Genomic DNA, 13,002 nt, shown 5'->3' on the forward strand with positions numbered 1-13,002 from the left:
GATATTGCATGTCATTTCTCTGTTTAGACAAAAACTCTGATTCAGTAAAGGCTATAAAACCCGCTACAGCCTGTCAAATTAATATTCCAGTCAGTTTCTGAGTTGCCACAGTAGCCATAAGTCTGGAGCAAATTAACCTACTTACCTGGGTAGCAATTAAGGAAATGTGAAGATTTGAAGCTGTATCAGTGGTGTGCAGACTTTTTGTTCTTTATACCAATAAATGAAGTGCTTCAAAATCCACAACCAGAAAAGATGATAAAGAATTTAACTTTACAGGTTCCCTAATAATGACTCTTACTGTTATATGACTTAAGCCTATCTTTGAGGTAGGGTTGTTTTATAAATAAAAATACAGAAGTCACCAGAGGGGGAGGGGAGAACATCTTACCCAGGTTATAGCTCTTCAAAAAAGAGTAATAAATCATCTTCTACCTTTATAGATCGTATTAATCTTGATGAGACTTTTTTTTTGTTTACTTTCTCTGCAGAAAATGGGAATGTATTGACTCATTACACAGACTGAACAGATATTAACAAGAGTAGGAAAGTTATATCTCAATAAGAGAATGTTTCTGTATTGAAATAAAAACTAATAAACAACCTCCTATGATTTTTCAAACAGATAGACATCAAACACCATAGTAGTGGGAAGATAAATACCTATGTAACAACACATATAAATAGATGGATACATTTTAGTCAGGAGAAACATGTGATATAGTCATAGAAAATCTGCAAAGATAGTTTACAGTTTGAATGGTCAGCAACACACGGAACACCATGTCTGCAATCTTAAATTATGAATCCTGTGTGTAACTGCTCATCTAACTAGCACCACTGAAGGACACCTTTTCAATGCTTTCAGGATATAGACCATAGAAAGCTGTGTTCCACTTTCTTTCAGCTTTGTATAAAATAGCTTATTTCTAAAATTGAAAAAAACACATGAGAACTGCAGTTCACCAATAATGTTTTTTGCAGAGCTGTGCCCTTCAGTTTTTCTTCAAGCCCACTTCAGCCATCTACCACTGGGGAGCTTTCCAAATGAAGTGTGAAATAGTTTAAAGAGTTACAAAAGTAATGGCTGTTATAAACTATTTCCAGTTCCACTGTGTTTTATACTGCGGGTGCATCGATACATGAATGCCACAAAGCTGAAAGCTAAATATTTCGCTCTGCTGGGCAATGCACTCTGTGTAAGAGACAGAAACCAAGGAGAGTGTAGTTGGAGAGCAACACAAATAACTAAAGCTTGGGAAAAAGACCTGGGCAGGTTCAATCTGGAGGAAAGGCTCAAGGGAAGATATAGGTGAAATACTGCATTAAATAATATAAGACTGAATTTAAAAGAGAAAAGGGACCAAACTGCCAAAGACAATTGGCAAATCTCCTTCAAAGATATGCTAAGCTGAACTTTGCATTCAACTATCAGGAATTGTTTTAAGAGCAGTCAAGTCCATGCCATCACAATGTATTGTTTTCACCAAGGCTCCCATGCCTGATGGAGCAGCCATGTGCTGCTAAGCACTATGGAAGCTGCCAAATCAGAGGGCTACAAGATGCCAAATCCCAGCGAGCAGACAACTGTCCCCTAGTTATCCCTGTTTTGCAATGCACACACAGCCAGATGCTAACGATAACTGACAGCCACAGTTCTAGACCTCAGTCGAGCAATATGCTCTGTGCCCCAGCAGTGCCATAAGCAGAGCTCTGGGAGGGTGTACAAACCTTGCATGCAGGCTTGGGGATCTGGTTTTCCATCTTTATCAGCAGCAGCATCTTACCAGTTTGCAGCTCAGAGACAGAAGTGAATTACTAGGGCTTAACATTATACACTGTCTGATTCATCCTAGCTACATGTGTACTCTTAACACAAGAAGCAGAAAATAAACTGCATTAGCAGAAAATGTTTATTATCAAACGCCTACATTCATGGATTTTGTCTTGTGTTTGCCACAGGCTAGGAGTGCACTTAATTACCACAGTTCAGCTGATATCTGCAAGCTTATTAATCCAGGGTAACTCACTTCTGTATCTGGTCCCTCTGGTTACCTAAAGCTTTCATTAAAACGGCCAACTTTTTTGCCATAGTGAGGCCTCGGGATAAAACAAAGAGTTAAATTCTGCAAAAGTGAACTTGCAGGGGAAGGAGCAGGAAGGAAAGCAGCAGCAGAGAGAGGCCCAGGAGAAGGTATGAGTCAGAAACAAGCAGGAAGGCAACAGACCTGGACTTCTGCTGTTGGCACCCAAATCTCAATTCTCCAGTACCCACAAGCTTGTAGAGAAAATCCTGAAGTTAAAATTTGGTCCAAAGAATAAAACTGAAACTCAGAACTGAATTTCCAAGAGTTAAGACATGGCTCAGATTCAGCAGCACAGCACAGCAGAAAGAGCAGCAGGTGCTTCAGCCAGCATCCCATTTTGGACGATCGCAACCACCTTCTAAAGCTCCAAGGAAATTGTCACAGTGATGGATCAAATCAAGGAGCCAAGGGGTAGCTCTCAGCCCAAGCTAAGCTCACAGCACAGCTTTCTCTCCTCCCTGAAAACGCTAACATGCCATTAGTCAGCATACGCTCGTGGGCAGACTACACCAACGGGAGACAGTTCGCTGTAGCAGTGTGGTAGACTAACATCAGACCCAACAAAGTCTGTGAAGTCAGATACGGCCATGTTTATGCTGCCCCCAGGTCCCAAAGCAGCTCAGTTACCTCAGCACAGGACAGTGCCAGGATGCAGCGAGCGTGCCAGAGCCAGCTGGAGCACCTGGTAATCAGTAGCCGTGAGGAGCACAGAGCATCCATACACAGGCAGGCCAGGCACTGGGCTTGGCAACACCAGCGCTGAGCTGAGTACCCCCCACAGAGGTGTCCGTGTGTTGCAAGTCAGGCTTGCCAGCATGCCTGGAGAGCTGAGCAGGTCAGACACTGTATCACATGAAGATTAAGACTTAAGCTAGTGGCATGTTCATCTCTGCTTCCCCCACTTTCTTTTCAACAATATATTTCCTCCTCCTCTGCCTCTGTACCACAGTATTTGTTGTCCTTTTATTGCCCCTGTCCAAACACAGGATCCTCCCATATGTTCCTTACCATCTCACCACAGCTCGTCATCAAGCTATGCATCAAGGGAACATGTCAGGGCTTGTGAAAATCAAGCTCTTCCGAGAAAGCCTTCTAATACAGGAGTTAGAAAGACTTCCTCCTCCTCTCCAAGCATTATGAGGAACACAGCAACCCTCACAATCCAGACTAACAGAGATCTTACTACATAGTTTTCCTCTTACATAAACTCTGCCACCAAACACTTGGCTGGAGACAAGGCTGGCTACTGACCACAGTGAAGCTGGGCATCTCTGAATTGCCCCACTGGGCTGTAAAGATTAGTACATCAGCCTGAAAGACAGAGAGTTGGGAGATTCCTCCTGTGCAGAAAATGCAGAGCTAAACTCTAAACAGACAGTCCATAATCCAAATTACCATTCTAGCACTCCCACTAGTGGCAGGGCAGTGAGCAAAACCAGCATTTTGGTAAGTATCCGCCTCCACTCTTTGTAGACTAATTTGGTGTTTTTAAGAAGAAATTTCAAATCGTGAAAGAAAATAAACTTTTCAGAAGAACTGTTAAGTATACTCTATCAGGAAAAGATTGAGAGGTCTTACAACACTGTAGATATATATATTTTTTAAAAAAATTCAGGATGAAGATTGGAAAAGGAAGGAAAGAAAGTCCTGATAGAGTTGGCTCTGACTGTCAAAGAATACAATTTCATAAGTCAAGCATTCTAGTAACGCTGCTCTCCTTCCACACAAAATGATGATGGACTGTTACCAGCTGTGCAACAATATATCTTCATATTTTATTATTTTGAATTTGACTTTTTAAATGGATTTTACCAGAACCAGTATTATTCTTGCCAGCATTAAAGGTGCCAAGGACAGACTGCTGAATGGGGGCAGCATTCTCTTTCAGGCACCTAATTTCCCCACTTCCCTCCACCTTTTCTTCTGCACAGACTTTTGTTTCTGAATAGACATGAACAGGGGCAATTTGGGAATTGACTTTCTACAAGTTAATTTCATGGCACTTAGCAGACAAAGTGAAGTAACTTAAATGTGAGCTTATTATTATAAGCAGTTTCTAGCACTTGTCATCCTGGGGATTTTTTCTCCATGGCCTGAAACCACATCCTATATATAACTGGAGGAGGATGTGCAAAGTTTGATTTCAGTTTTGCATATGAACAAGTATTTTTCTTAACTTAATTAGGACCATTTTATTATCACTTCTGAGCCTCAACATATCATATAAGGGCTTTTCCAAAGCAAGAGAAAAATTACCCTCTGATACCAGTTGCCCACCTTGCACTGTTTAATACTCAAGTTTGAATATTGACTGGTGGATGAGACTACAACATGTCACATCCCACACATATTTCATGTCTCCAGTCCACATGAAATCACCTGATCCCACCCCAAGATGCTGCTAAGGTCTTTTCCGACTCCCAGTTGCTCTGAAGCACAGCCTGAGACTGAGAGTTTGCATGGAAACAACTCACACAAAGGCTTCAAAAGAGACTGCAACTCTTGCTTTGCTGGCAGCAAAACCACACCTTGGCTGTTTCCAAAAAATAACAAGCAGCACACAAGTTGGAATAGAGCCACTCCTTGGCACAGAGGTATCCTACTTGGGTCCCTCATGTTCCCTCTGCTACGCATATTCCAGAAAGCCTTCTAGGTTAAGGCTAGTCTGTGCATTTTTTCTTCTACTGACACCCTGTGACCAGCTCTGCAACTGCTCTGTTCAACCCTTGGTTATCCCAGAGCCTGAAAACCCGGACTTTTTTGAGGGTGTCCTAGTATTTAGTTTTAAAGGTCATGTTCAAAAGGATTGATGGCTAAAAGGCCAAGTCAGCTTTTTCATTGCTGAAATGATATTTTAATCTGAGATCTTTCTTGAAACATAACTTGAAATAACAGAACAAAGATATAACAATGAATGTAACATTTTTGTTTTAAGAATAAAGATCTCCCCTTGACTGATTCAGTATTTCAGAGACCTTCTACCACTTTAATCTGGGTTAGTTAAGGAAATCACAGTTTAAGTGGCTTCATCTCCTTCAAACTGACTGCTAGCATGCCCTACCTTGTCTTGTTCACTTCTTCTTTTGAGTATTTGTTTCCTACTCATATTAACATGGTTTCCATTTGAACCTGCCTTTCCCTCCCTTCTCCCCACTAACTACATACTAAGGCAGACTCTAATTTGTACACTCCACATTTAGGAATGAATTCTTTGTTACAGCTTTATGAAGACACAGAGAGAATCTTTTGTATCACATAGCAAAAACGTTAAGTGCACAGTCTTTGCAGTAAATGCACAACAGCTTTCTCTCTGCAAGCATCATATAAAGATGAAAAGGGGAACAGGGTTTTAAATTATTCTTCCCCCAAAGCTTACTTAGTTTTAGGGGGTATTTAGAGGCTTTGCTCTAGCCTTAAATTCTGCAGGGAGCTCAGGCTAACCAACTGATTAAGTATTTACCTAACCTGTACCAAGTGGGTTGTATCCCAGATCAAATCTGGGCAAAGACAGTTGCACCCATGGGAAAACTCCCACTACCCATGTCTCCCCCCCCCCCCCCCCCCGAAAAAAAAAAAAAAGAAAAAGAAAAAAAAAACCACTAACAAAAAAGTGCGTATAGCACAAATTACATAAGCTAACTAGGGTTGCTCTCGCTCTACTGTTGATATATGCCAGTGTGAGGGCAGGCAAGACAGCGGGTCTTTCTTTCATGTTTGGAAGTGGCAGAAAATAAGCATAGACTGTAACTCAGGAATGGTTGTTTTCTCTCCTGAAAGTCAGTCATTAAAGTGCTGACGGATTTCAAAGCTACCCAGCTCTTAATAGTCCCTGTATCATTATTACCTAGCAGGAAGCATTCATGGGTTACAATGGAAGGCTACTGGCTGCTGCTTGCCATCAGCAGCCTGCCACCTCTGTCATTTCACCACTGTGAAATACTGTGTGGCTCCACCTTCCTCATCCAGAAAGAAGGGAAAGGAAACTGAAACAGCCTTCAGTTTCCATCAGCTGTGCTTTGAATGACAGGGAAAAAAAGCAAGCTAAGCAAACTCAGCACATTATAATAATAATAGCATTACATGCACTGTTACTAACAGCTCAGAAAAAGCACATTTGGGGAAAAAGACTATCAACAATTAGCTTTGGTCAACTAAGTATATACGTGTATCAAGCACACGCAGAAAATACACACACACACTACTGTCAGTTTTTATTCCATATTATATCTGCAGGTTAGAGCTTATACAAGCTATCTAGGAATTGTCACTGGAAAACCAGAGATGGACTGAGCATTTATCCCAATAAAGCTTAAAATGAAATTGAGAGCTTTGGCTTTACTTTTACCAGCATGAAGTTGTTGGAAGCTGTTCTCTGTCCTGGACTGCATTCAGATCAGTGCTGGAACACAGCCTCCATCCATCTCTTAGCCAAAGGAAGTATATTTAGACTTTCCAGGATGAAATATTAGGAAACAGAAAACAGGGAGCTAGAACCAGATTTGAAATTTGACTTTGAAAAAAGATGCCAAGAAACAGACACCACGTACACCAATATCAAACGTACAGAACCATCCACTGCAGTTGCCTGGCGTGTAAGCCATGCCATCAGGAAACCTGCAGAACTGCTTGGGTCCCATGTAGGAAGCGTCATCCATAGGTGGGCTTTAGACTGACCACAGGTGGCTGCGAGAGGATGAGGACATGCTGCTTGTGTGTCCAGTCCCATTCACAGGCTCTTTATAAAGTATTTCCCCCTTTGAAGGTGCACACCTCAAGTAAGGTGGAGAACAGGCACCCGATACACATAACACAATCTCAGGCTCCCTGTTACTTACTACTGCTCTTGCTGTTGTTGTTGGACCGATGCTTGGCCACTTTGCTCCTCTTCAGATGTTGTCAGCTTCTGGGGGTTTTCAGCCTTCTCTGGTTTATTGTTGCTATTCCAGAGGTAACCATGAGAGGAAAACGGGGTACTGGAGGCAGCAGCCGTCCTGTACCTGCTGCCTTCCCTCCATCCTCTGACCCCAGACATTGCTTCAGGAGTACCTTGCCTTATCAGAACGGAGTATTGCCACTAAGGACAGAGAAAGACTCAGAACTTTGTGTTCTCCCTGTTGGTTTCAGTTCCTTGTAAGACCCGCCCCTGCCTGGACTCTGAGCTCTATGGCATGCAAATAGATGCACTGGTTTCTGAGTCAACCTCCAGATGAAGCTCAGTTTGATTATCTCAACCACAGCACCCAGGCAGACTGGAGTCATGGGATGACAGCAAAGCTGTTCTATGCTAACAAAACAGTCAGCAACAGTTTGTGCAGTCTTGGAATAGACTGCTTCAGCATAAGCGTGGTGAAGTCTGGCTGAAAGCAGTATTTCTGACAGTTTTTTACCCCAGCACTTTAAATTTACCTATGACAGAGGGAAATAACTCTAGGGGGTTTGCTGGTTTCTATTTTGCAGGAGTGTACAAAGAAAGATGAAAGTGAAACTAAAAACTAACCCTCAGATAAACCCTAAGGCAATGGTCCTGCACAACTCCAGCTCTGCCTTTCAATTCTGCTCAATCAGAAATTTTTTTTTACTTTGATTTTCCTAATCCTAATTGATGAATAGAGGACAAATCCTCTTGTGAAAATGCAGATCCCTTCAGTGAACACATCTGACCAGTGATACTGTATCTATGGGATCTGCGGGGGCTGGGGAAAGTCAGCAACCTTCTTAATATCATTAGTAAAATAAAGATGTTTGGCAGTTCCTAATCCAAGAAAAAAAAGAACTAGTAATGCTATTCAAGTTTTATGCAGCAGAGCTAAGGAAATCCAGCTCCACACATGTAGGTCCTGTCACTTTTTGGCCAGGTTTCCTGATGGTCCAGACTGTCTAGGTTTCATAGCACACCCCACACATGCTGGGAAAGTAGCAAAATAAAATGCACATGGAGAGGCACAAGCTGCCTGGTGTTCGTGATGCTCCTTTGGGTGCTGTATGGGACCCCATCACTACAGCACACTTCCCAGAGTTGCACACCCAGCAGGACGTATCTCCTAGGGCTGCCCAATGACAGCAGCATCAATGGTGTCTCCCTCCCACCATCCCTCCTAACATGCTGTCACATCCCACTCAGATGAAGGAGACAAGTGACTTAGATTCGTAAATCCCCAAGGGCACAAACAACGGTAAGACAAGTCTCAAAGTCCATGCACAGACATTTATTAATTTCCCAAAATGTACTAACTGGATATATGATAATTGGCTAAGTATGTAACGAGTTATGCGAAGCGATATAGTATGCCTTGTGTTACTTAATAGTAGTGAGGGAAAAGGGGGAAAAGAAAAGAAGAGAGAGAGTAGAGAAACAGAGATCACTGGTCTGGGTTCCTGTGTTGGTCCTATCTGAGTTCATCAGGGATGCATCCGTCTTCTTCACGACTTATTTTTAATTTCTGTATGTCACTCCTCGCCCCCCCTCAATTTATACACACTTTCCTTGGGTCTGTCCCCTAGGTTGACACACATACCTACGTATCCCATGTATGGGGAGGGGTAAGGTGCTTCATGGGATGATGTAATTAGCATGATTGTCCTGGTTTTGGCCAGGATAGAGTTAACTTTCCTTGGGCTGAGAGGGACCACAGCTGAAGGGCCGGGTCCCAATCGATCACTGGCACATTCCATGTCATGGGACGTCATGCTCAGTGTATAGGCGGACACGTGCTCTCTCACACGCGTTATTTTCGGTTTCCGGATCGGCAGGGCAGGATTCCCTGGTGCGGTCGGATCGCTGCTGGGGACGGGCTCTGTACCAGTTGCCGCTTGGTGAGCCACTGCTACATTTTACCCATTTTGGACTACTATTGTTACTGTTGGTTTTGTTAGTATTACTAAATTTTTTTTATTCAACCTACAAATTTCTTTTTTTGTCCCTCCCCTATTTCACCGGGGGGGGGGGGGGGGGGGGGGGGGGGAGAAAACAACTGGCCACGTGGTGATTTGCTACCAGCTGAGTTCAAACCACAACAATGATCTTGTTAATCTTCATTAGCATATTCAGGGGTGTCAACTTTAATATGCATTTTGTGGATAATAAAACAAAGGTCATTCACCAGATAGATAGCCCTTGAAACTTTACAAGATGCACCAAAGCAGAACTGTCCTGTCTCCACAGGGCTCCCTCCTCCAGCCCATCCTGTGTCGTCCAGGCAGCCTTATCAGCTCCAAACCCCACAGTGTCCACCCTGTGACTGTAGTTTTGTTACTTGCAAGTGTTTGAGACATTCCTCGGCTCGCAGGGCCTCCGCTCCCCCACTATCCCTTATCTCTTTCTCAAGCTGTTTTTCTCAGTCCTTGTTTCTTGCAGGCCTGTTTCTCGTGGGCCCTGTTTCAGGGAGTTCAAGTCATGTCTCACACGTGCTCTGTAGCAGGGATGATCTTCTTTGTACATAAATCATTCCGTGGAGAGTCTGGAGCACAATGGCAGTGTGTTGCAAAGGGATGAATTGGTGCATAGTCCCTTGCACCACTCCCACAACTGTTTTGCTTCTGGGCCATAATGGGTCTAGCCTGGTCTATGAACACACAGAAACACTGTGAGAGAGTCCAGTATTGTCACTTCTTGGAGACAGACAGCAGGAGTCGCCCAAAGGCCCTCTGTCTAACTTCTGCCAAGCCCTGATCTCTCTAATCCCAATCTCTTTTAGCTGCCTGTGCCATTAATCAGATTGCTTGCTCAGACAGCCTGTCTTGGTTTGGAAACTGCCCAGGAGGCCAGAGCAGAACATAAACATAAACTGTAACAGCCTTCTTTGCCTCATGTTGTTTAAAGCCGTATGTTGTGGGCAAAGGAGGACATCTAGTCTGTAAGATATTGCTGGGTCATAGCTCCATGTTGATATTGCCAACAGCCAACATAGGCAGATTTCATGTTTAAGGGTGTTCCATATTGGTGTGGGCAAGAGTGTGTCATCTGCCAGATGTCTTCAGCAACTGCTAAAAGACCAAAGGGCATTACAGGCTTGGACTAGGTGTGTGGATTTATTCTTTACCTCTGGTTTCTGTGGGGAACACAAACATTTTGTCCTGGATAATGATTAGGCTCTTACCAGAAATCAAATGCATGGCATTTGACAATCTCAGTCATCCCCTAAGTTGTCCAAGAAGGTGTTTATGTAGGCCAGAAGGTTCGAAGCTTGCTGCCCTCCTTCATGCGAGCTGCCAGGCACAGCTAAAGGCAGGCTCTGGGGAAGATCTCTTAACCAGGTTCCCTCTCCTCTTCACAAATATATATATATATATATATTTTATGTACAAGGTGCTGGCAATTGAAAGCAAGCATCAAGATTAGTCCCTTTTATAGGACTGCGGGGTAAATACAGGAGGTGCAGAGAGACCAGAAACAGCGCAAAATGATGACGAAGTCATGTCTGAGGACTACAAAGATTTGTGGGATAACAGCTGTGCCTACAGGCACCCTATTTTGGTAAAAATCCAGCTTCAACATCTGGATTCTTCTTAGCCCATGCAGACTGATGTCTTAATAACCCAAATTTAATTACAAAAATTGATTATAATTAATGTGGCCACTGCTGCTGTATCTTCAATCCCACATTGTTATGTAAAATTCAGATCTAATATCTGTTTCCTGTTGAAATTTAGAAAGTTCTGGCTGCAAAGAGTAACTGTAGAATTGAAATAGTTTACATCTATATTGCTCAAAAGATGGACCTAAAATGAACTCAAGCACTAGAAGCTCAAGTGCTTACATTACTTCAATGCTCGTTTATTTCTTAGCTCTGTTGTGGACAATCCAAACTAACTCTCTCCAGGACAACATCCCAGCCTGACTCTGAGGATGGTTCATGCCAGACACGACCCCCAGAAAGTCAGTATGAATATGACTGCACCAGATTTAACTTCCTTCACCCTAAACATCCCTCCAACACTGTCCCAGAAATCTCTGCATCTCAAAAACATCCAATGTACCTCTGTGTCATACTCCACAGTATGTCATTCATCAGCCCTTCAGTTTCGTGCTACTAAAGCACAACTTTTGATGGGCTGCAACCCATTCCTCATATTGCTTCAGACACATTGAGATGAAATATCCCCCCAAATAATAATTAAGTTTTAGTCACAGCAGTACCACCTAGGGCTCTCAGAACACTTGGAGCTTAAGTGTATGTAGTAAGGACATGCATATTGCCTCCCCTAGGCTCCTCCTAGCCACTTAGGCTCCTCCTAGCCTAGTGGAGACTAGTCCTAGGCAGCATAGATATAAGCAAGTCTGTGCTAGCTGGATTTAGGACAAAGGATCAGTCTCTGGCCTTATTTTATTTAGTGTTGCAGATGCTAAATAGATGCTAAAGTGTCTGTGCTTCCTAAGTAGCAGAATGCCAGTGTATTCAACCCCCTGAAACATCCAAATCCCACCAAATCTCAGCCCTTCCCAAATTGTTCATAGGAATTTTAATTCAGTACTTATATTTTTCTAGACCCATCAAATATTTGCTGTCTATTCTATCTGACAGTTTATGTTTATAGTTGTCTTACATCCCCAACTGGGTCTGATGCTGTGGTGCACCAGCCCTTGCTAGCAGGCAAGCACCCACACAGCTGGTGGCTCCCTCTCGCCCCGCTAGTGGGACAAGGGAGAAAATAGGAAAAGGAGTGAGAAAATTCATCTGTCAAAATAAAACTTTTTTGTCTGTAAAGCTCTGTTGCCTCCAACTATTAACAACATTTTTTTTTTTTGAGGGAGATGATAGAAAGATAGAAAATGATCTTTCATTTGCTTTGAGAAAATCCTTCCATGGACATGTGAAATATTAAGAATCACCATATTTCCTTCCTCACATGTGTTTTTCATGAAATTGCAATAATAAAACAAAATAACTTCTGTAGAGGAACATGCTATATTGAACTTTTATTTCCAACTCAGCAGCACCATGAACTATACTAAAAATGAGAGATATCAAAGATCCTTTCTCACTATAAAGGATACTCAGAATCCCAGTCAGCCACCTCATTCTTTCTTTGGGAATATCAGATGGGATAAAACTCTCTTCTATGAAAGAAATAGTCCTTTTTTTTTTTTTAAAAAAAAAAAAAGGTATTTAAAACAATGTAAGGTCCCCTACCTTTCCTTCTCTGAAAATACCTGTTCATTCTTCATTATTTCACTGTTGGTTTATGGATTTTAAGGTTTGGCAGTTTTAGGTTTTTTCCACAACCACAGACACTTTTCATTAAAAGCTAAGATTTTCATTTAATCCAAGGAGCCTAAAGCCTGAAGAAAAGCATCAAACTGCAGGAGACTTTTGAGAAAGAGCCAGGACAGGCTAACTTTCCTATAGCCCACTCAGTTTTTCCCAGGAGCCAGCAAGTAGTATCAGCAGCCTCTGACTGCTGGAGAACTGCTTTTTCTTTGCCGTCAGCTAAAATACTTAGTCCTACAGCTGAGTATGATGCTCAAGGGTTCACACACATAGTTTTTTTCCCTGGATATTTTGTCTAAGTAGGTAAGACACACAGCTGAAAACACTACAGAGCATATATGTGTAATTGATCATTGGGAACATCTCCCTGTATTTTAGGGTAATGACAAGGGATGGCAAATATATCTAGAAGCATATCTATAATTAGCACTGCATAGAGTGTTTTTATACCATGATGGCAAATTAAAAACTGAATTTTTAAAGACGCATTTTACTTTACCAAGATTTTTCTGGCTGAGTACTCTAGCTTGCCATACAATTAGTCGTGAACAGAAAACCTTAAACTGGACAAGTATGTTCAGCTCAACTCTTAAAATACTTAATCTGAAACATGCTTACGGCTAGCAAAACATCCAAGCTCACTGCAGACCCAAACCACAAAACAATAATATGAATGAAAGCTGTAGTACCACTTTTAGTTGCATGCA

The 13,002-nt window shown here is 42.3% G+C and overlaps 1 protein-coding gene across 1 annotated transcript in view; it reads right to left on the bottom strand.

Annotated features, from left to right (window-relative positions):
* Nucleotides 1-7,192, bottom strand: part of EPSTI1 (epithelial stromal interaction 1) — a 47,433-nt gene extending 40,241 nt beyond the window's left edge. The window contains exon 1 of the mRNA XM_074816951.1: nucleotides 6,923-7,192. Coding sequence (XP_074673052.1) covers nucleotides 6,923-7,119 — 197 coding nt within the window. The 5' untranslated portion in view covers nucleotides 7,120-7,192. The remainder of the gene's footprint in view (nucleotides 1-6,922) is intronic.
* Nucleotides 7,193-13,002: the final 5,810 nt, after the last annotated feature.

Source organism: Strix aluco, chromosome 2 (assembly GCF_031877795.1).
Source record: "Strix aluco isolate bStrAlu1 chromosome 2, bStrAlu1.hap1, whole genome shotgun sequence".
Taxonomy (NCBI): Eukaryota; Metazoa; Chordata; class Aves; order Strigiformes; family Strigidae; genus Strix; species Strix aluco.